At 34.2% G+C, this 25,941-nt stretch overlaps 1 protein-coding gene across 5 annotated transcripts in view; it reads left to right on the top strand.

Annotated features, from left to right (window-relative positions):
* Window positions 1-25,941, top strand: part of Obsc (Obscurin) — a 613,188-nt gene that overhangs the window by 211,059 nt on the left and 376,188 nt on the right. For 4 of the 5 annotated variants that reach the window (XM_075359431.1, XM_075359430.1, XM_075359429.1 and 1 more), the window contains one exon: window positions 6,890-7,045. The exons of the other annotated variant lie outside the window; for it this stretch is intronic. In XM_075359431.1, the coding sequence (XP_075215546.1) occupies window positions 6,890-7,045 (156 nt within the window). The remainder of the gene's footprint in view (window positions 1-6,889; window positions 7,046-25,941) is intronic. 5 annotated transcript variants of the gene reach the window in all.

A 25,941-nucleotide genomic window follows, 5' to 3' on the forward strand; every position in this document is an offset into this window, starting at 1 on the left:
CGTTTTCATCAAAGAAACAATAAGTATATCAAATCCTCGAAATGTTGGAATAAAGGAAGTGATTTAGTTCGATTGAAAGAGGATTTTTCTAGGGGACAAAGTTGAATTAAAGTTGATCCAAATTCGAATTATGGAGATTCGATTTAGGGAGGTTTGACTGTATACGGTAAATTTTTGATAGCTTACGTGTAACGTCGGTTAAATTTCCATTATATAAGTTACCTGGGGTCGTTAAGATTACGTTCATTTATTGAATTTAACAGTCTCTTTTCATTCTAATTTTATATTTGATATAGAAGTAAACCCTTGACATTTACCCTTCGTTGATATTTTAAATCGCAATCAGTACGTGTAGCCTAACAACAAACACGTTAAAATTTAATTGAGGTTGCCAAAATGCTATGTCAGGGTGTCTTGGATATCCACCAACGTTCTGTACGCCAGCCAGTTCTGTGGCGAGCATAAACGGACAAATTGTTGAACGATTGATTTATATTAGACGTCGGCGACCCTGACATCACTCCGTTAAAATTTTTTTTAATATGATTCGCCTTATTTCTATAATTCTTTTTAATTCATTGAGTTTTCATGTTGTATTTTTTACTTTAAATACGTTTATTTATTTTTTGACAGTTCATCATACATAATATACGAAATGTGTTTATATAAATACATCAGTGTAATTAAAATAGTAAACGTTTGAAAAAAAATTTTCATTTTTTTTATCGTGTTTTATATCTGAATCGTAAAAAGAAAGTAACAATAATTTATTTATTTTACCCAGTTAATTTAGACTCAAGAGTTTTGATAGAGTCGCGCATTCTTAAAGTAAATATACAATAGTTAAAGCATATTTCATTGATGTTAAGCGATTTAAATTTTAAATCCTTGTTGAAATCCTAAACACTTTTAAACCGTTACGAAAATTATATATACATTTTTATATTTAAAAACAGGTTAGCATTTGTGGACAATGGAACATTTATTTATAGCAGCATTTAAAAAAAGCCTTCCAATTTAATTAAGAATGACATCCTTCAAATAGTATGTAGAAGCTGCCAGAATAAAAATAATGATGATGTTACATTTAATTTCTACATATATATATATATATATATATATATATATATATAATGCATGAAGGCATAGATTGAATGAAAAAACGCTGACAAAATAGTTGTAGAACTTTTCTGTCACGCCGCTAAAGCCGCGTTCCGACTAAGTTTTAGAATTATGGGTTGTTTTTGATGCACAGCGTACACACACAACTTAATTAAAAATATTTATAATTTTATTTAAATATAATATTATTTCGTTTATTTAATTCAATGATTCTAACTAAAGTGCGCGCGCATACCGTATTTAATTGTGCGATACTGGCGGACACGGTCGGCACTAACAAAAGTAATGTAATTTAACAACTTACATAGAACAAATCTTCGCTTGTACTATTGGCAGACGGGTATAGCCGCGAGGCCTAACGCACCAGGTACAGAATCGACCGGCCGATCGAGTTTGAGACCCAGCCAAACCGAGTTACTTTTTTTACACTTGAAATATTATTCACTTATTTAATTCTACCGCTCACAACAACGCAGACGACTGGATTTTTTTGAGTGGGCGGTTTTGAAAAAAAAAATTTTTTTTGCATATATTGTTATTTTTTTAATCGTTAATTAATGTGCCAAATAAAAATACGATCTTAATTAGTCGAAATCTCGAGTGGCTAAGGGTTACCTTACTCTGCAACCTCAACCCCTTGATCTTTAAGTTGAAAATTTAATGGCATCAATGTCCCATATATAGAAATAATCTGACCAAGTTTGGTCAAAATCGGTCTGGCAGTTCTGCAGATATAAGATGATTTATAGGCCAACAACGAACACACACACACACACACACACACACACACACACATACGAATTAACATTGGGTTTTTTGGGTTCCTTATATGTCAAAACGTCAAGATCCGGTGAAAACCGCATGTGTCCAAATTGGACGGATTACAATATTTTCCGTTCTAGATCTATAGCGCTATTTAAACGGGAACGTAAAAATGAATGAAAATTGTTTACGGTTGGTTTCAACGTGAACCTTTATTTTGTATCGATTTGATGTAACTATTAATCGTCTATATATGTTATCAGAATATAAATAATATCAAATTTCAACGCACGTATCAAATTTGTTTTATAATATCAATTTTTTTGTTATCTTCACATATTTAGGCAATTACCTGTTAAGACTCTCTATCTGAACTGATCCATCTATCTCCTCTGGCCTATCTTGACCTTTCACATCCACCGGTATTCATAAAATTTTCTAGGAATTCTAGACACGTTTATTCGTTGTAAATGAATTAACTCTTTGATATTCCTCGACCTTGCTATTTAGATTTTACACATCAAGTTTCCTACGTATTTATGAGTTTTCCTTCCTTCCTGTCCGTGCGAGTGTAACCCACCGCTGAACGTAGGAAACGAATTTCTGTTACCAGCAATCTTGATTTATGAGCAGTAGTCAATGCCCACGTCTCACTTCTAAAAGCGCTGGCCGGTACTGATATAACGCTACAAAATTTAAGAAGAAAATCCTTCCTAACCTTATTATCGAGAGCTGCTTTTTATTACACCATTTAATCTGTTATTCTCAATATTCAATTTTATCATCGATTTACCCTTTTATCTATATGATATTTTACATCCCACAAACTTGAATTCGCTCACCTTCACGAACCGCACTTAATAATACGCCCTAACATTTTTGTTATGGCATTTAGAGGGTTGTGACATTATTCATATTAAACAAATTTAAGGGAAGTGATATAAGGGTCACGGACGTCTAATATAATTCGGTCGTTCAACAATTTGTCCGTTTATGTTCGCCACAAAACTGGCTAGCGTACAGAACTTTGGTTCGTATAAAGTGTATCTGCTGATACCCTAGATGTCGATTGAGAGTAGTACAGCTAATTGTTCTCGACTTAGGGTAAAAATCCTCTTCGTACAGAAAGTTTTATAGGCCTTCAGAATACCCAAGCCTGGATGACGACCATCCAAGTCATTTTATCACCATGTCTATTATTTTCTTGTAGAATAATCCGAGTAAAAAATATTACAAAAAATCAATATGTACCCTTTAAACATTTCAGTTTCCGTCACAAATAGGCGTGAGTTCTAATATTATCTATGTTATGTGTTGATATAAAATTATTCCCCCCTTCGGAATCCTAAGTTTAAAATTAGTTACTTACAGGCCATCTAATCCATTTTTAAACCCTATGCTCGTTCGAATCAGATTCTTCAATATAAAGTGCGACCACATATAGTAAAATATTCTGTACCATGCGTTCAATCGATATTGCTTGAAGTCGAACAAATCTTAGAAATTATGTTGTGAGGTTTTTGAACGAACGGATAAGGAATTATTTGAAGATCTTCTAAAACCGGTTAGATCCTTTGCAAATAATAAAAAGAAATACAATAACGTAGGAATCCTGGGCGCTAGGAAAAGATTAATTGCTATAAGATTTTTGGTAACCGGAATATAGTTCAAAGATTTTTTCCTAGTCGTATCCGTTTATTTAGTTTTGAAATATTCGACATAAGGTGCAAATTTTATATTCCTGTTCGACTAGTTTGGTGAAAAAAACACAGTTTGGATTTAATAATGCAGTTCCATACTCGGTAACTCACCGGGTTGGCCTAGTGGCGAACGTATCTTCCCAAATCAGCTGATTTGAAATTTGAGTTCCAGAATTCAAGTCCTAGTAAAGGCAGTTACTTTTATACGGATTTGAAAACTAGATCGTGAATACCGGTGTTCTTTGGTGGTTAAGTTTCAATTAACCACACATCTCAGGAATGGTCGAACTGAAATTGTAAAAGACTACACTTCATTTACTTATACATATCATCCTCTCATGTAATCCCTAAACCGTAATTCCTGGATGCTAAACAGGAAAAAGAAAGAAAAGTTCCGTACTCGGTGACTTCCTTCCGCTCATTATAGCCTGGGTGGGTGAGTTGGAGTGAAGCGGTCAGATACACAAATATTGGGAAAATTACGCAATAAATTGCGGAGAGACCAAGGCAGTTTGATCTGTCGTCGTCTTGGTAGTGCAGCTGGTGTAGAATTTTTTATTCCCATTAAGTAATTATATTCGGATACAGATGCAATAGTTTCATCTACGAAGATAGCTATGAACGGTCTAAGTTTTTAGGAAGTTCGTTTATAAATACCAAGAAGATGGTCAAGGAATCTAATTTTCATTCAGAGGGATTATGTTATCAAAACGTCTGTGGGATAATATTATTTAAATCTATTTTCTTTATCGATTACCATTTAATGAATTAATTTATGTGTTAATGATGCTTTTAAAAAAAACCACTGATTAACTTCAACGCGTAAAAAAGTACTAAACATGAAATTATTGAAACCAAACATTTAGTGTTAGATTTCTAGTTAGCTAAGATCAGTGTTAAAGCGCAATATTCGTTTATTATTTGCTCAGGTGGGCCGTCAATCAGTTGTTTACAATAGATCGTGATTCGGCTTTGTCTTCTGTCTTATTTTGGCACAAGTATTGATAAGTTAAACGTAGTTCGATGCAGTAACTCCTTTCATCTGAAAAAAAAACAATGCTCACTTATTTTTATTCTGCTGCTTAAACAATGTTGCGCAATAAACTTTTGTACAGTTTAATTTCGTAAATACGCATATTTGTTTCTTTGCGGGAATATAGTAATTTTTATAAATAATAAGTACCATTATCAATTTATTCTAGTAAATAAAGTAGAAAAAAACATATTGAAGCCGAAGTATTATTACTTGCTTTGCTTTAACTCAATGTTTTTTTTTTTTTTTTTTTTTTTTAAACATTATATAAAAAAAAAAAAAATGTTTGTCCTCAAATCTTGCATCCTTAATTTTACATACTTCCTGACATTACCGATTGATGAAATTTTGCACAGTTACTAAGGTCGGGTGACATTACAATATTCCACCATTACTTTTGCAATCATCCCCCCCCGTACAGGGGTAAATTAAGGGTAAGGATGTAATTATTTAACATACTTTCTGACATACAAAAATTCTTGACATATTCAAAATATATTACAAAGTAAGTATATTAGTATACGTATATTTATTTTCCTGTTTCGGTTCCGCCTAGAAGCTGATGAGCTGTACGTTTGCGTGGAGGTCCAGTCAAATGAACGCCTGATGTTTTAACTGCCCTGCTATTGAGGGGGCCAGAGACCGGTCCACCCTGGAACTTAGAGGGCGAGGGGAAAATTGGCCACTCACAAGCGGCGAGTCAATGTGGTGAGAGCCGCATTGTCGGACCGCATGGGTGTTCCTTGATGCGGTTGGTATGTTCAACCGACATCAGTAGTATACCTATTACTCCTACCGCACTGCTGTGCAAAGCTAACCTAGAGATATATATGGCTGACCATCAGCCAATTAAGGCTCCAAGCACTTCAATATGGTGGACAGGTACTTTTTGGAATTCAGCGACCTAGGCGTGGGAGCGAATTGCTGTGTAAACGAAGTAAATTAATTTATGAGTGTCATATATATGTTTAGTAGATGACGGGGTGCGCCTACCCATTTTAGTAAATATATGACAAGTAAGCTGTTTGGACACGTAAGTCGGTGGTGTTGTATGGCACCGCGATTAGTCCGCTCATGCTGTTAGGTAAGCTCTTTCATTTTCCTGTTTAGCCTCCGGTAATTACCTTTCGGATAATACTTTAGAGGATGAATGAGGATGGTATGTATGAGTATAGTCTTTAACAATCTCAGTTCCTGAATGTGTTCCTGAATGGTTAATTGAAACCCAACCACCAAAGAACACCTGTATCCACGATGTAGTATTCAAATCCGTGTAAAAATAACTGGATTTGCTAAGACTTGAACACTGGAACTCGACTTCCAAATCAGTTTATTTGGGAAGACGGGTTCACCACTAGACCAACCTGATGGGTTTGTTAGGTAAGCTCTAGGAGCAATTTAGGACCACTGGTCGCTGAACTTTTCCGAGGCTCAGTATCCGTTTGTGGCATAGACATTCGGTCTTTTGCTTTAGGGCGACCAAATGTGGTGGTAGCGGGAGAAATATCAAGCAAACCAATAATATTCCATTAATATTTTCCAATAACAATCCATTAACCATTAATATTTGTATTATTCCTGACATAATCCAAATTAACAGGAAGAAAACCTTCCAATAATGATGCATTATCATAGATGGGTCTAATGAGAAATCTTTTACAAAAACGTTTGTCGAAAATTGTGATAGTTAATTAAGTAAATGAAATAAAACCTTTTCACTATGCAAAAATTTCACTATTTCGTTACTTGTATAGTTAGTAAATGTTTGATTCAAAATTTGTTTGATATTTTATGAATATATTACAAGTTTTAATATATGATCTTATCTTTTGAAATCCAAATTAACTTACTAATTCAATTTTTGCAGTGTATGATAATAATTTGATTAAAGTATGATTAAAACGTATAAAGCAAGTTATTAAAAAGTTTTGTAATACTATTTTTATCTACCGGATATCCTTTTGTATTTGAGTATTCAAAAAAATTCTCCTTTCCGATAAGGTTAGTTCCGTTCCGTTTTTCGTCGGTAAGATTATTTTTTAATAAGCTTTTCTTTTTATAGAAACAAATTTATCTAATTTTGTAAGACACCGAGGTAGTAAATCTTATTTTCGAAAATTCCCAATTGAAGACAATTGGGGCAGTTTTGTTTATTTAATTCAGAAAAAAAGTGTATTTCTTTTCATATGTTGACTGTGTTCCCGGTAATCATTATATTTTTGTGTTTGTGTTGTATTTGTGATCACGTGGTATTGTGTTGTTGATGTTGCAGGAAACCCAGACTAGATCCAGAACTAGATTTAGGCGATTCTGATTCATCATCCTTACCGTTACTAGATAATACCGCTGCTAAACATAAAATGTCTATCCGACCGAAAAGGAAGCACACTGATTCTAGGCACAGAAGTGATAATACGTATGAACAGAGGTATTATACCGAAAATAATTTGTGTGTCTGTGTATATATGCTTGTTTGCGCATTCGAAAAAATATATGCGTAGTTAGTAGAAGTGTGTATTTAATAGCCTACTGATTCAGCCTAGAAAAAATTAAATATACTAGGTCTGTTCAAAAAATAACTAAAGTTTTTTAATTACGCGCCAACGGAAATATTTAGTGACATGCGGTTGGCAGTATTGTGTTCCGCATTACCTCCTCTGTGACCACATGTTTTTGGATTGTTGATATCTTATTTAGTTTTATGTTATAGTTGTTTGAATACAACATGTTTAATGATTAGTAGCGATTTTTGTAATGTGCGACTTTTTATAATTTAATTTTTATCTCGATGTCGTAGCCGTAAACCCGGCTTTCGTTTCCCGTTACGACCCGTTGCGTGAATGTTTCATCGTCATCGGCTTCTTCAAGGAGTTGCCGGCAATTGTCCATTCGATGTTCTTTCTGCTGTTTGGTCATCAAACGAGGAATAAATTTTGCTGCGACTCGGTGCGTGTTCAAATTTTCAGTCAAAATGTTACGGCATGATCCGATCGAGATGCTAGCCCTTTCTGCAAGTTCTCTGACAGTCAGTCGGCGATTTGCACGCACCAGATCGTTGATTTTCTGAACTTGTGTGCCATCGGTTGAAGTTGAAGGCGTTCTTGGCCAAGAGTCATCTTCGATTGACTGAAAACCGCTTTCCGTGAAAAGCATTCCGCAGCATTCCGTACGACCCAGAGCATCATCTCCGTAAGCTTGTTTCAAAACTTGAAAAGTTCTCCCTGGTTTTATGCAAAATTTTACGTTTTATCGTTGCTTCCGAAAAAAGCACATTACAAAAATCACTACTAACACTTAAACAACGTTGCACTCAAATAACAATAACACGAAAACTAAACGAGATATCAAACAATCCAAGTATATGTGGTTACAGAGGAGGTTATGCAGAACAAAATACTGCCAACCGCACGTCACTAAATATCTCTGTTGGTGCGTAATTAAAAACGTTCGGTTTTTTTTTTGAACAGACCTCGTATTTCCCTATCGGAAGCAAATAGTCTTTCCACCATTCTCCTTGGTTAATCAATTTATAACTCGTTAGCTTGCTTGTTGAACATTATTCATAACTGCTGCCTTTTTATTTTTTTTTAAAGAAAAATTAAAATTTTGTTCCAGTTTTGCAAATCGTTTCATACTTAACGTTCTATCCGTGCTTATGAGATTTAACTAATTTTAGAACGTAAATGTTGTTAATCAAATGATACTAAGCACCATATTACTTGACTGGTGAATTTACCGTATTTCTGTGTCGACAAAACAATTCTTTGAAAAATTTTAATTACCCCGTAAGAACATGAATCTTTTCTTTGTAAAATATATAAAACAACAAACGTACATCAATACGAATATTTCTTCTTAGCGTGTCATCATCTGGTGATCTGCCTGGCGGCAGGTCCCTTACGTCAACCCGCCGGGTTGATCTAGTGGTGAACTCGTCATCACAAATCAGCTGATTTCGAAGTCGGGAGTTCTAAAGATCAAAACCTAGTAAAGGGTTTAAATATCGTGGATACCGGTGTTCTTTGGTGGTTGGATTTCAATTAATCACACTTCTCAGGAACGGTCGACCTGATACTGGACAAGATTACATTTCATGTACCTTCACACATATCATGCTCATTCATTCTCTGAAGTAATAATATGTTACGGTGGTTCCGGAGGTTAGACAGAAAAAGAAACAGAAAGAAAAAAAAGGTTCTTTACGCCACCGCTGTCACCATCCACAAGCCTTCTCCTTAGTCTTCTTGTACTTTTCAAGCGTCACCTCATCTATTAACTTCATCCTTAGTCTTCCTCGCTTCCTTTATCGTTCTATTGATCCTTGAGAAAATGGAGATCCTCCCGAAAATCCTTGATCCTCCCGAAAATGGAGAATTTTCGCAATTTCAAATTATTAATGCTCAAAACGTATTTTGTTAACAGTAAAGCCACTAAAATAACTTAATACCTCTTTCTTGATGGGGAGCTAGCAAATTTAAAAAAAATCGATTTTTTTAAAGTTAAAATCAAATTAGTGAATATTAATCACTAAAAATAAAACTCCCTCTTGCATGAGCTCCCAAATGTTCAATAACTTGAAGATATATTTATCAAAGTTGTGAATTTAGTATTAAAAATTTTGATTATTGCTTTATTTTGCTCAGCATATTGGTTTCAAAAATTTAAATAAAATCAAACAGTTAATTTTATATTAATTAAAAAAAATTAAATCAGTTACATTAAAAGTTATTAGATATTTTTTTTTTTTTAAACACCCACCGGGTTGGCCTAGTGGTTAACGCGTCTTCCCAAATCAGCTGATTTGGAAGTCGAGAGTTACAGCGTTCAAGTCCTAGTAAAGCCAGTTATTTTTACACGGATTTGAATACTAGATCGTGGTTACCGGTGTTCTTTGGTGGTTGGGTTTCAATTAACCACACATCTCAGGAATGGTCGAACTGAGAATGTACAAGACTACACACTTCATTTACACTCGTACATATCATCTTCATTCATCCTCTGAAGAATTATCTAAACGGTAGTTACCGGAGGCTAAACAGGAGAAAGAAAGATACTTTTTTTAACATATCAATGTAATTCTTTTTCTGTTTAGCCTCCGGAACCACCGTAAAGTATTACATCAGAGGATGAATGAGGATGATATATATAAATGTAAAGGAAGTGTAGTTTTGTGCAATCTCAGGTCGACCATTTCTGAGATGTGTGATTAATAACCACGATCAATGTGTTGGAGTTTTTAACTCGACCACCAAAGAACACCGGTTTCCAAGATCTAGTATTCAAATATGTGTAAAAGTAACTTGCCTTTACTAGGATGTGAACCTTTTAGAACTCTCGACTTTGAAATCAGCTGATTTGCGATGATAAAGTCACCACTAACCCACCACAGTGGATGATGAAGAAATAATTGAAGCTGCCTAATTGAACATTTTTTCTTTATATTTTCTAACATTCGTACGATGTATTTTTTCCTATACAGACGTATTTATAGTTTTTCTTGTATACACATACATCATAAAGGCCATAGCAAAAAATTCACAATCGTAAGCATTGATTTGGCTTTGGACTTTGTGAAATATTGTTTTCATATTTCTACCTTTTCTTGTTTACATATAATTTTGATAAAAATTTGAAATCTTTGTTTTTTAAGGCGAATTTGATTCAGATTTATATACGTGAAGTATTTCACCATCATTGTACTTATCCAATGCTGTGGTAGATTGTTTTCAATGTTCTTTACACTTTCAAATTGTAATACGATTTGGGCATTAAATGATAAGAAAACTGGATAAAATATGTATTTTTGTGGTACAAAATTTGTAAACGTTTTCACAGTAGTTTGAAATAGTAATATAACAGTACAATTAGCGTAAAAATATGAATTTAAAATTTCTACTATCTTTGTATTTCTTAAAACGGTCTGTTCTATTTTCACGCTTAAGTGACTACATTTTCTGTACTAGTTTATGTGTAGTTGGTTTTCAGTTGTTCCAAGTTTTTAAATTCATGATTAGATTCATTATTAATTACTTTCTTTTAACATAATATTTTTTGTGAAGCCTTTCTTTTCTTGTAGTCTTTTCTTTTTTTTAGTCTTTTATTAATTCCTTTTTGTAATTTTTTATCCACTTTTGATTGATTGTACGAGTTTTCATTTTCAAATAGAATTCTTACCAATTTTGAAGATTTATAATAAATAATCACTTTTTAATTAACATTTTTAATAGAAAACACTGTATGGGAAAATGTACAGGCACTTAAAATACAAGCAATACATAATATTATATTAATATTAATATTAATAGATTAAAATTAATAGATTAAAATGAATTTAAATTTAAAAACTCAGTATTTAAATTATTAAGACTCACACTCTTTTTCTTCTTATCAATTTATAAATACATAATACTGTCTCGTTCTTTTTACTCTTTTGTAAAAGTAAATAAATTTGTATATTCAACTAGCCTATTTTATCAGCTGATATTTTGTATTAGTAATTCAATATTATTAATGCATTGTTCAGTGTAAATTTAGAGCTCTTACTGTCAACATACACATTCATTAACAAATATCTTTACAACAATGTAATGTAAAGATTATATTTAAATGTTAACGTGTCATCACGTTAACAATCATTACAAGTATTAAAATTAATATGTAATCATCAACCGGTCAATGTCTTTAATTTATTCCAAAGTATGAACCAGTAAAGTTAATATATAGACTAATTACACGTAACTGAGGTATTAACACCGAAGCGGTTAGTTATTCGAACATATTTTTGTTCGTACTGAAAGGATGGTTGACCGCATGCGTCTTTATCAGCAGAATCTGCACGTTCATTACCCGGAAACCCCACGTGGCTAGGGATCCAGCAGAAAATCACTTGTGTGTTGCGATGGTAAAACTCGGCAATTGCATTGTAGATTTCGGTGACGTTAGGATGCCTGGAATAAAGATTTTCTAAGGTTTGGAAAGCATCACACAAATGGCTACAAATAAGAATATGACGGTACTTAGGGTTAATGATATTCAAAGCCTTATTTAAAGCGTAAAGTTCAGCAATAAAGACACTTGTAATACCAGGTAGACCAAACAATAGGTTCGGTCATTAACAATAAACGCGTATCCAACGATATCGCTCTGTTTCGATCCATCCGTGTATACCGTTGTATCCGGGTTTGCCTTTGAGAGAATACGGTGAAACATTTGCTGAAAGAAAACCGGTGGTATTGATCCTTTGTTGTATTTCGTGAGGTCAAATATAAAATCGATAAGGTTGATTGTCCACGAAGGATATGAAGACGGATATAGGAAAAATACAAGGTGCGCCAACATTCATGCGGTGCAGTAAACGTCGGGTACGATCACCTACAGGTGCAGTACAACGTGGACGGCCCTCGTATCTTCGAAAATAAGTATTTCCAAGAACTGCGTTAAAAGTCGGGTGATTTGGCTGTCCTCTAAGGCAGGTAAAATAAGATGCTAATACCTGGTTCTGTTTATCCCAAAGTGACGGCTCACCGCAGTCAACAAGGATGATTGATCTAAAGGCACATATAGCAAGCCGAAGGAAAGCATGATGTACATCATCTAGCATTTTAAGCACGGTAATACGCGGTGAAGAGTAGCCGTGTTACTGCATCCTTCTTTATTAACCACGTCAACCACGCACTTCGCGCGAGGTGGCAAGATGACTGGATTGCCACGGTAGATAACAAACTTCGGGATGTCAAAGATACTGTGTCGCCTTGGGATTTCTCCCACAGGAAAACTAGCCGAGAGGAAGTGGCCCTCTGCCGCTTGTAGATAGGACATACGAGACCTTCTCACAGGTACCTGATGTTAGCAGAAAATACATCGGTATGCGTACGATGCAAGTGCCGCTTGACTGTGTGCCACATCCTTGTGATTACATACATTATGCGGTCTTGCGTCGTAAATTTAAATTGCCCAGGAATTTTCGTCAAATCCTAGACGTTTTGGATCAGGTGTTTTTATTTCTACGGGGTGCTAATATTTTACATACTTTTTTTAAGCGTTTTTAGATTTTTTACAGTAGTTGTATTCTTTGTGTCTTAATATTTAGTTTACGTTTTTGTTTTGTCCTTGTTTTTAATATTTTCGTTTGTTTTGATTTTGGTTTTAGTCTTCTACTTACGTTTTTATTTTATTTTAATGTTATTAGGTTTTGTATTTATATTTAATGTTTTGTTTTCCGGGCGTTTTTATTTAATTTTATTTAAATTGCGATTTCATTAAATCTATTTTTTTAAAGCAAATACATCGTGTTCGGGCGTTGATTACGCTGGAGCGTTTTTCGCCCCGCTAAAAATCATCTAATATTTATTTTTGTAACTTTTCTGGTTTATATTTTGGAATAAATAAAATGCACTGTCCACTTGATGATTAAATGTTAATTTTAATAAGTTATAATGATCATTACATCTTAACATTTAAATAATTTTACATTACATTGTTGAAAATATATATGTTAATGAATGTGCATGTTGACAGTAAGAGCTCTAAATCTAGACTGAACAATGAATTACTAAAATAAAATATCGCCGATCTCCGTGGCGCAAGTGGTAGCATCTCGGCCTTTCATCCGGAGGTCCCGGGTTCGAATCCCGGTCAGGCATGGCATTTTCACATACGCTACAATTTATTCATCTCATCCTCCTAAGCAATACATAACTGTAGTTCAGTAGGTTGAAAAAAATTTATGAAATATCAGCTGATAAAATTAGGCTAGCTGAATATACAAATTTATTTACTTATACAAAAGTGTAAGAAGAACGAGACAGTTTATGTATTTATAAATTGATAAGAAGAAAATGAGAGTGAATCTTAACATATATAAAATAAGACTGTAAATCTGTAAATGTTAAGTTTTTAAAAATTTAAAGCTATAAAAATTAATGTTCACAACTTACAATTTCGAAATAATTAATTTTATAAATGACCGGAATTATCTAGATAAACGTTTTTCTGTTGCTGTTTGGTTCCTGTACATGTTAGCAATTGTTCTTTTATCTCGGTATTTGAACCCTAATTTTTTTTTAAATGCTGAACATTTTATTCCAGTCTACGTTAGAATGCCTTTTCTAGGTCTATAAATGGCAAGTATGTTGGTTTGTTTTTCTTTAATCTTCCTTCTACTATTAATCTAAGCGGTAAAATTGCTTTCTTTGTCCCTATACTTTTCCTGAAACCAAATTGGTCTTCTCCTAAAACTTCTTCCACTCTCCTCTCAATTCTTCTGTATAGAATTCTAGTTAAGATTTTTGATGCGTGACTAGTTAAACTAATTGTGTTCTGTATTCTTCACATTTATCTGCTCCTGCATTCTTTGGTATCATGAGTATAACACTTTTTTTGAAGTCTGACGGAACTTCCCCTTTTTCATAAATTTTACACACCATTTTGTATAATCTATCAATCGCTTCCTCAACTGCAATGCGCAGTAATTCTACAGGTAGTACTTCTATTCCAGGAGCCTTTCTGCCATTCAAATCTTTTAATGCTCTCTTAAATTCAGATCTCAGTATTGTTTCTCCCATTTCATCCTCTTCAACTTCCTCTTCTTCCTCTATAACACCATTTTCTTATTCATTTCCTCTGTATAACTCTTCTATATATTCCACCCATCTATTGACCTTTCCTTTCGTATTATAAATCAGTGTACCATCTTTGTTTAACGGAACAAAATTTTCCTTAACTTTCCTATATGCTCCGTCTGTTTTACCAATGTTCATTTCTCTTTCCACTTCTGAACACTTTCCTTTAGTCAACTCTTGTTTCGCTAGTTTGCACTTTCTTTTCATAATATTTCTTAATTGTCGACAGTTCCTTTTACTTTATTATTAGCATTCTTATATTTTCTACATCCATCAGCTGCAATATATCGTCTGAAACCCAAGGTTTTTTACCAGTTCTTTTGTTCCGCCTAAGTTCGCTTTTGCTGATTAAAGAATTTCTTTTATAACATTCTCCCATTCTTCTTCTACATTTTCTACCTTATCTTTTTTACTCAGACCTCTTGCGATGTCCTCCTCAAAAATCTTTACCTTCTCTTCCTCAAACTTCTCTAAATTCCACCGATTCATCTGACACCTTTTCACATTTAGAAAATTAAAAAAAATAGAAAGAAAGCAGGGGCAGCTAAATGTGAAGAATACAGAACAATTAGTTTAACTAGTCATGCATCAAAAATCTTAACTAGAATTCTAGACAGAAGAATTGAGAGGAGAGTGGAGGAAGTGTTAGGAGAAGACCAATTTGGTTTCAGGAAAAGTATAGGGACAAGCGATGCAATTTTAGGCCTCAGATTAATAGTAGAAGGAAGATTAAAGAAAAACAAACCAACATACTTGGCGTTTATAGACCTAGAAAAGGCATTCGATAACGTAGACTGGAATAAAATGTTCGGCATTTTAAAAAAATTAGGGTTCAAATACAGAGATAGAAGAACAATTGCTAACATGTACAGGAACCAAACAGCAACAGTAACAATTGAAGAACATAAGAAAGAAGCCTTAATAAGAAAGGGAGTCCGACAAGGATGTTCCCTATCTCCGTTACTTTTTAATCTTTACATGGAACTAGCAGTTAATGATGTTAAAGAACAATTTAGATTCGGAGTAACAGTACAAGGTGAAAAGATAAAGATGCTACGATTTGCTGATGATATAGTAATTCTAGCCGAGAGTAAAAAGGATTTAGAAGAAACAATGAACGGCATAGATGAAGTCCTACGCAAGAACTATCGCGTGAAAATAAACAAGAACAAAACAAAAGTAATGAAATGTAGTAGAAATAACAAAGATGAACCACTGAATGTGAAAATAGGAGGAGAAAAGATTATGGAGGTAGAAGAATTTTGTTATTTGGGAAGTAGAATTACTAAAGATGGACGAAGCAGGAGCGATATAAAATGCCGAATAGCACAAGCTAAACGAGCCTTCAGTAAGAAATATAATTTGTTTACATCAAAAATTAATTTAAATGTCAGGAAAAGATTTTTGAAAGTGTATGTTTGGAGTGTCGCTTTATATGGAAGTGAAACTTGAACGATCGGAGTATCTGAGAAGAAAAGATTAGAAGCTTTTGAAATGCGGTGCTATAGGAGAATGTTAAAAATCAGATGGGTGGATAAAGTGACAAACGAAGAGGTATTGCGGCAAATAGATGAAGAAAGAAGCATTTGGAAAAATATAGTTAAAAGAAGAAACACTTATAGGCCACATACTGAGGCATCCTGGAATAGTCACTTTAATATTGGAAGGACAGGTAGAAGGAAAAAATTGTGTAGGCAGGCCACGTTTGGAATATGTAAAACAAATTGTTAGTGATGTAGGATGTAGAGGGTATACTGAAATGAAACGACTAGCACTAGATAGGGAATCTTGGAGAGCTGCATCAAACCAGTCAATTGACTGAAGACAAAAAAAAAAAAATACCTACATATTAAGTATGTTTCAATAAAAATAATAAGTAAGTACTTAAAGCGTATTTGAGATTTTTACTAATATTTTATGTTTAAAGAGGAAAAGCCGACTATTTTATCCTCTGAAATCACCAATTAATGCTTCTAAGTGAATAATTGAAAATAACAAAAAGTGATTCATTTTTTAATCACTCAAGTGTCGACGATTACTTTTAAAAAATCAGTAACAATTAATAGAATCTACGTAATTGGATATTTTAATAATAATAATAAAAAAAAAATACAAAAACACATAAAATAAAAAGAATAACAATTAAAAATTTAACATGAATAAACATCTATGATATTTATTCATGTGATGTTTATTCATACTCTAAATTTAACATGATGTTATTAAACATCTATGTTAATTTTATATATATATAAAAAATGAATGTTTGTATCGTTTCGTTTCTATACCATTCATCCGATTGCGATGAAACTTTGGTGAGTTGTGCGCACGCCCGCCAAGGTTTCTGAATTAGTTTGGACGCGTTAGGTGGCGCTGAAGTCGAAATATTTGGAAAAATTGCATTTATGGTCTGATTTTGTTCAAATTCAGAATATAGATCAGTTACATGAAAATAAAATTTTTTGCAAAATTTATACCCGTTAGATGGCGCCGGTGTCGAGATATTTACGAAACAAACAAATTCACAGACTTTTTTCTTATGTGTGTATGTGTTTTCTAATGTGTAAACATATGTTCGTATGTGTGTCCGCTATAAAATAATAAACTACTGGACCGATTTACGCGCGGGAAAAATGAAAATATAGAAACCCCGAAAAAACAGAAAAAGGGAAATAGGGATAAAAGGGATAAAGTGAAAGGTAAAATTTTGTGAAGTTACGTAATGTTCATTTTTAAAAATATTTTGTCAAACTTGTGGTTGTGTTCATTTAATCTATGTATGTGTCGCCAGGAGATGATAAAAACGGAGATTTGATGAAATCCCTACGGTAGATGATCTATTCACAGAAGATGTTAAAATTGCAACTCAGTGGGGTGATTTCCCTAAAGAAAGTTTACATATGAAAAGTATTTATTTGGTAAACCATGCATTATTAAATGTAAAGTAGGTAATACAACAATAGTCATTGAAACACAAATTGTTTATTCGAAACTAATTGAAAAAAAAAAACTATGAAAAACTTGTAACTTAATTACTTAACTTAACCTAATGAAGTTAAGTTACCGGCCTCCGTGGCGCGAGTGGTAGCGTCTTGGCCTTTCATCCGGAGGTACAGGGTTCGAATCCCAGTCAGGCATGGCATTTTCACACACGCTTCAAATCAATCATCTCATTCTCTGAAGAATGCCTAACAGTGGATCCGGAGGTACAAAAAAAAAAGTTAGGTTAAGTTAAGTAATTAAGTTATACGAGGGTAAGCCAGTTATTATCCGCAATGTAGTTATAAATTTTATTGCAACACAAATAGGAAAGTTACATGTACATAATTTTTTCAACATAGTCCCCTTGCATTTCAACGCCCTTGGTCCATCGTTGCACAAGCTTCCTGATGCCCTTATAAAAGAAGGTTTTCGGTTGAGCTGCGAGCCAGGAATGCACCGCTTCCTTCACCGTTTCGTCCGAGGTAAATCGACGGCCCCTTAATGCCTCTTTGAGTGGACCAAACAAGTGGTAGTCAGAAGAGGCAAGATCAGGACTATACGGAGGACGAGCCAGTACTTCAAAGTTGAGTTTCAGAAGTTTGGGCAGCAGTACGTGGACGGGCATTGTCGTGCAACAACACAACAGCTTTTGACAGCAGCCCTTGGCGTTTGGTTCGAATTGCAGGCTTCAGCTTGGCAGTAAGCATCTCACTGTAACGCGCACTGTTTGTTGTCATGCCCTTTCCTCATAATGTTCCAGTACTGGGCCCTGTGGGTCCCAGAAAACCGTCAGCATCAGTTTTCCTGCGGACGGTTGGATCTTGAAGCTTTTTTGCAGGGCGAATTTGGATGTTTCCATTTCATACTGTGCCGTTTACTCTCCGGCTCGTAATGATGGATCCGTGTTTCGTCACCGGTGATGATTCTGTCTAAGAAGATTCTGTTCGTTACCGTAGCGATCCAAATGTTTTTGGCAGTTGTTCAAGCGCGTTTGTTTATGCGACTGTGTGAGTTGTTTGGGGACCCATCTTGCACAGACTTAAAGAAACCCAAGTCAATTGTAGATGATTTCGTAGGCAGAACGGTGACTAATTTGCAGACGATGTGCCACTTCATCTATAGTTACTCGTCTGTCTAAGAAAACCATGTCCACGTGCACGCTCAATGTTTTCCTCATTGTGGCGTTAAACGGTCGTCCGGCTCCGTCGTGCGTAACACTTGTGCGACCATTTTTGAATTTTTCAATCCATTTGTAGACACTCCGTTGCGGCAACACACTGTTCCCGTACTGAACCGAAAGTTTTCGATGAATTTCGGCCCCTGATACACCTACCGACAACAAAAAACTGATCGCTGAACGTTGCTTTTCTTTGGTGCAAACAGCAGCCGTGGTTAACGTCAGGGCAGCGATAATGAAACTAGCCTAGCAGCATCAAACCTGCACAGACCTAACAACAATTAAACCACGCGTACGTCATCTACGCAACAAGACAGTATTACCAACATAAACAAAAATATAACTAAATTGCGGATAATAATTGACTTACCCTGGTAAGTTTTTTTCACAGTTTTTTTTTTCAATTAAAGTTGTGTTTCAATGACTATTGTTGTATTACCATTACCTACTGTACATTTAAAGTGCATGGTTTACTAAATAAATACTTTTAATACCTAAACAATATTATTTCATCTTTTCACCGATTTGATTAAATCACTTACTTTCTTTAGGGAAATTACCCCACAGAGTTGTAATTTTAACATCTTCCGTGAATTGATCCTCTACCTTAGGGATTTGATCAAATCTTCGTTTTCATCATTTCCTGCGACATATCTACTCAAATCTAACAATAGCGAAGCATTGCCCCGGGTCTGTTAGTTAATTATAAACGTCTCATCAATTAATAAATTGTATATAACTGATACTTTCGGTAATCGTTACGTTTATCAGGAATACGTTCATTCATTGTAGCCATAATTACACACCGACTAGGAGCCGTGGTCTGTGTACGATTTGAGTATATCGTCTAAAGAGGTTGCAAAAATATCATAATTTACCACGATAAATCAATGTTTTTATTATATTTCATTATCTGTTACTGTTTTTATATTAAATTAATTGAGATTTCTTTTTACCCAAAATTAAACGTATGAAATTTAATTTTGTCGTGTACTGTTTATTATTTTCTGAATATATCGATTTATAATTGATTTATACTAATGCGGAAGGACAAGGTCGTTTAAAAATAACGTAACAATTGTGATGGAAATGAGGTTACTTCAGCGCTTACATTATTTTAAACAGATAGCGCATTAACTACTATTTTACAACGTTCAGCGTAAAAACTATTCTTCGTGCTTGCTTGTAGTAGTAGTAGTAGTTGTAATAAAAGCGACAACTACTGCAGCGTCTAAGTAAAATTATAAACTATCGGATGACTCATACGCTTATAGTGTTTTAATATTGTTGTAAGCAACTTATTTACTCCAGTAATAACTATAAGTTTCTTTTAATTTTTTTTATTTTTTTTTAACTGGTAGTATTACATGGACCCATTATATGCGTCATCTCTTGTCGAATGGGAGAGCCGATAATATAAGCGATATTAAAAATGTACTAATTTTAATATATAAAAAAAAAAAAATTAGAAAGGTCTTCCATTTTATGTAAAGCTTCCGTGACTGACTAGTCTGATAGGCCCTCTAGAACTGTGCGGCCTATTACATAATCTCCTTGCCCCCGTAAACCCTGAAATGATTTAAACTACACCAATGACTTAAAATATTCTATTCAGGTTTGGAAAGATTTAGAGAATGTAATTTTCCCTTTAATGGTCGAGCCAATAAAAAGGTGATTTTAAAAATAAAGGTATTTATTCGTTTTACGCCACCTCCCCCCCCCCCCAATCTTTTGCACAAAAATTATTTAATATAGCATGCTTTTTTATAATCGATGAATAAAACATTAGAGAAATTCCAACATTTCGAAGAAATCTGTTTTTTTGTACTTTGCTTTTGAAAATGAGGACTCGTCTACTTCTACCATCATTTTTAAACCACTTACCTATTTTTGGATTTTTTAATAAATGATCAACACACACACACACCCCTCTCAGGTACATTTTCCAATCCGTTAATGCTTCACTAGACATTAACATACGATCGCTAACCTTCATTAATATGTAGAATATGTTAATCCAAAATTAACAATGAAATTGTAAACAGTACGGTAAGAGTCTCGTAGATATCATTTCTTCCGCTCAAAAAACAAAAATTTCTGTAATACAAATAAAACTGTTTTTAACAAAATGATACTGATATCAAAAAAAAGGTAAGACACTACATTTCTGTTTTCAAAATTTGTTATTAATTTAGAATTTTGTTTAAAAAGAAATACATGTTAAATATACGTAATAGATAATAGATTTTTTTTTGTCTTCAATCATTTGACTGGTTTGATGCAGCAATCAGAACCCGGATAAAAGGCCGAGACGCTACCACTCGCTCCACGGAGGCCGGCAAGAAATGATATTTTTTTCTTTTTTTTTTTTTTCCTCTCAGCTCCCGGACCGACTTGTTGGTATTACGCCGCTCAGGGGAGTGTCTTTAAACTCAAATAGGCCTCCCCACCTACCGGCTATATACCGGCAAGGCAGGTCGGCCTACCGGTTAGCTCTTTTTGAGAGTTCTTTATCAATATTGCTCCCTTGGGGACCCAAAAGGGCAATACTAATACACCACATTATTACACCACGCCAGACCCAGTTCGCCGCGACGCGGTACCGGGTCCCTTCAGTATTCAGTGTGCTGTTGCCTGACTGTTACCCGTGGAGTCCTTGGTGGCTCATCAGTGCCAACACACCGCAGCATGCTGGACCTCACCAGCAAGGCTGTCCACCAAGTCCTATTCTAGCCAACACCTTGTCTTCTCTCATCGGAGTATTTCTGTAGAACAACTTGTCTAACAAAACTAGCAAAATTATTCCAGTTTGACTCGCTTCTTAGCATGTAGTCTATTGTTGTCTCTGGAGTTATACCTGTGAGTGCCTTACTATGTCTAAGTGTGTCCCACCTATTGCACTCAAAAAAGGTGTCCTCAGCATCACCTATCTCGTTGCAGTAGTTGCAAATCGGCTCTTCTCTCTTGCCTATTTTGTGGAGGTAGCTATTGAAGGAACCATGTCCTGTAAAAAACTGCGATAGGTGATGATCAGCCTCACCAAATCTTCTCGACAACCACGGCTTGATGTTGGGGATGAGGGTTCTCGTCCATCGACCCACAGCTTCCTGCGACCATCTTTCCTGCCAGATATTATAAACGGCATCCCTGACCTCTTGTTCTGGCTTGCCTTGTGCCCTCTCCACCCTCTTTTTTACGATTAGGTCAATAGGAGGTGTACCCGATAACACGCACAGGGCGGCATAGGACACTTTCCTGTATGCGGACACAACACCTAGGAGCACACACCTGTGCGTCCTCGCCAGTCTCTCTTTGTTGCGCCTGATGGCGATAGAGCGCCACCAGGCCGGAAGAAATGATATCTACGAGACTCTTACCGTACGGTTTACAATTTCATTGTATTTTTTTGTTTGTTTTTGATATCACTGCGTTTTGTTAGATTATTCTTTTATGAATTACTGATTGTTATTTTATGGATTTATTATTAAAATTTATTGCCTTTCTAGAACGAATATACATATTTTGAATTTCTCGGCCAATTTTTTTTATGTTGAAAGTCATCATTCACTTCATTCCTTGTTTTTACTTTTTTTTATACAACTAGTATAATGTCACACTTTTTATATTATTATTAAATGAACTTTTTTTTATTTCTCCATCTATTAGTTCAAATAGTTCTAATTGTAGAATAAAACTTTTACCGATCGAATTTATTTCTGTTTTATGTAACAAATCTTTGTTGCAACATTTGCAACACTTTCCTACTGTTGGTGTTTTTTGTGTTTTATTAGCAGCTATAATCTTGTAAACTAATACTTTTATTTTTTTTTGTTAGAAAAAGTTTTGTTAGTTCGGAATAATGGGAATTAAAAAATTTCATCTTCAGTACTTTCATTTACATAAGAACATTTACTATTAAAACAAGCTCTAGTATATTTTCTTTTAAATGTTATTATTTCAAGTACATTTTCAGGTTTTTTACGAATTATTCGTAAATTCAAAGGCACCGTTAAGTACTGCTACTAAGAGGCGTGATTCATAAACCCACCATTTTGAGGAATAAGTACTGCTACCTAGCAGCGCGATTCGTAAACCCACCTTTTTTTTACCTCTACTCCCCTGAGCCGGACACACAGTTAAGTAAAACTCGGCCCAGGGAAGCCTCCTTAAACTCTAAGGGGGCCTCCTCACCCACCGGCAGTTCGCCCCCCCCCCCATATAATGTTTTCATGCTTATTTTTTTATTTTTTCCGCCATTTTCATTTCACATTTAGGTTAAGTCATGTTTAGAACTGTAAACATAGTTCGTTGTCTTCGCCGTGCCGTCTAGTTCTGCGGATTCTTACTAGCGAAGTTCACTGAACTTCGCCAATATGTTTAAAATGACCGGTACAAGATAGCATGTTTGTTTGTTTTCCTCTAATGCTTTATTTATAAGTTATTATAAAACCTGCTGTATTAAATAATTTTTATTTGAAAAAATGTGAAAAAGTGGGGAACGTAAAAAAAAAAGTAGCAATACAAGAGAGCCAATAAAATAGGCGATTTTAAAAATATAACTATATTTTTTTATCTATACATTAAAAATTAGCTTTTTACAGTAATTGGCAGTTTATTTAATAGCGTTTAACTGTACCTAAAAGATTTTTTTCATTTTGAACACCAATCCTGAAGATGGCCACCGTTTCGATTCGCCCATTCTAAAGGCGAATTTTTATGTTTTTCATCATATGACGTTATGTATCTACATGAATTGTGGTAACTTGTGACAAATTTTTTCTTTTGGTTATTACAAATTTTTTCGAAGTGGATCACTGAAACAACTCATCCGATTGACCCCATAAGAAAAAATGAGCATTCTATACCGGTGATTCAAAAAAGGCTTCACAAATTTAAAATCATATAATAATTAATTAAGCTAACTTACAGATTCGGTTGAGGTCGCATTTCATAGCAAAACACGTCAAATTTTTTTACTCGTGTAATTAATTGGTATGGAATTCAGCCATCAGTGCTATCACCAATGCAGTTAAAAATGGATACATTTGCTGGTGTGAAATGTGGTTGCTGTTTGTTTTGATTTCATGATTTGCGGTTAGCAACTGCAGCTCAATGTAATGTTTCTAGAGAGTACGATAGGGAACCCCCTAGAAGGTATAGAATTTACTCTTGGCGCCTAACCTTCATTAATACAGATTGTTCTCTTAGACATACAAAACTACCAGGACACCCATGCGTCCTTGAAGCTGCTATGGAACAACTCACAGTAAGCTTTGCACATAGTATGAAGAAAGCAACTAGATCTGCTTAACGTAAGAGTGGTTTTCCACAAACGACTGTTTGGTGCATATTACATAAACGATTATACTAACGTTTAGCCCTAAGGTCATTGTTATTTGTGCCCTAAGCAAACAAATATTGTACGGCTCGTTCTTCTTCCAACAGGAAACCATAAACGGTTTCATTTATGTGGACATGCTTCAGAGTTTTCCAATTTCTCAGTTAGACGATGATGACCAAGATGGACGTCATTACTATCAGCAAGACAAGGCACCACCTCAGTACCGCCTAGAAGTTTGAGATTTTCTTGATACATAGTTCCTAGTTCGGTGATCGATCATCAAGGTCTAATGCATGGCCACTTCACTCCCCAGATTTGACCTTGCTAGATTTTTTTGTTTTGTGTTTTCATTAAAGATCGGTTTATGTACCACCTTTTCTTTTTGATTTTGTTGAGCTAAGACTTCGAATTAACGCTGAAGTTACAGAGGTAACACCCAACTTGCTGGCTACAGTCGGGAATGAAATTGACTTCAAGTTGGATATATGTTGCAATACAAATGGAAGCCATATCGAACAAAAGTGAATGTTGAGTGACAAACTTATGTTTTTCTATGGAATGAAATCTCAATCGAATCTTTAAGTTATCTCAATAAATTTTTATATGCTTTTAAAGTTGTGAAGTCCTTTTTGAATCATCTGGTATTACTAACAGAATGTGAAGAGTTTGTTTATAATGGGCTGCATGAATTATTTTTATACAGCCTCTTATGCTGCATACAACGTAAACAAATTTTAGTCAACTATGAAATTTTTTCGTTAACTATGAAATTAATACTTATATTTCCATACTGATTTTAGACTTTATTTAATTTATGTAAAACAAATTGTTCAGGATGTAGGATGTAGGGGTATACCGAAATGAAACGACTAGCACTAGATAGAGAATCTTGGAGAGCTGCATCACACCAGTTAAATGACTGAAGAAAAAAAAAAAATTAATTTATAGTAGTAGCATTGATTATGTACCTTAAATCGAGTATCTACATGTATGGTAGTGCAAGTTAATGAATTATTTTAAGAATTGTTGGCCGTAAGAGTGTAAAAATAACTTTGACAGTAAAACTAATTTTTCTACCAGTTTAAATATGAGTCTGTATTTTTAAGTAAATTTCACATCTTTGTGTGAGTAACCGACTTCGTTTACATTAGTATTTTTCTAAATTTCTTAAATCTATTTGTTTACTTTATAGATGTTTGTATGTAACTCTGTTTCGGTTGTATCAGCTGGCTTCAATTAGGTGTTTGCCTCTCCTAAGAGACAACATAGATAATTCTCTCTGGCACATAATTGTAACATTTTTATACATAATCTGTTTATTCTTAATCTTCTCTTTCTGTCTTTATTGCCCTTATTTAATTGAATTGTGTTTCAAAAAATGTGACTCACTTCTTCATTTAAATTTCTTCATTAAAGAAAAACACACTGCTTGCAATACTCAAACTCATACATGTACACATATTCACTGAAGTAAAAATATTTTTTTTCTAATCTTTTATTCAAGTATGAATCAAGTAAGGTTTTGCATATGTGTAGTTTTTTTTTTATAGAAGAGCACAGATTATTTAACAGATGGATTCATTATTACAAGAAACTGCAGTAGAATATTGAATAAAAATGAATATTAGAAAAAATAAATTAATGAGGATAGGATGTAAATAACTGATGAATGTTTGCTCAAAAGAAGGAAGAATTTGACAAGTCAGCAGAAGATTGCAAAAATAAAAGTGAAATAAAAAACATGAATAGCAAAGATTGAAGAAGCATGTAATAGAAAGAAACAATTGCTATGGATTAAGATAACGTTACAGTTGAAGAAGTATGTTGTGAATTATTATGTTTGCCGTATTCTTCTGCGTGGTTGTGAAACATGAAAGATAAAAAAAATAGGCTAGAGATATTTGAGATGTGAGCACGAAGGAGATCAAGAAAGATCAAATGGACAGACAGAGGAAAAACAACTAAGTTGTAATTAGGAGAGTGAATGAAAATAAAAGTTTTTAATCATAGCATTGCAATAAAGAAACAAGAAATTTAATCAACTGGGACATTCATGAAAGGAAAAGGATTAATAAAAAACAGAGCTAGAAGAATCAGTTGAAAGTATAAAAAAAAGAAGCTGGAAAAGAGTTATGACGATCTCAAAAGAAAATGAAGCTAATCAGATCTTAAAATTTTAGCTGGGAATAAAGGAAAATGGAGAC

Source organism: Lycorma delicatula, chromosome 3, assembly GCF_047948215.1.
Source record: "Lycorma delicatula isolate Av1 chromosome 3, ASM4794821v1, whole genome shotgun sequence".
In the NCBI taxonomy this organism is placed as follows: domain Eukaryota; kingdom Metazoa; phylum Arthropoda; class Insecta; order Hemiptera; family Fulgoridae; genus Lycorma; species Lycorma delicatula.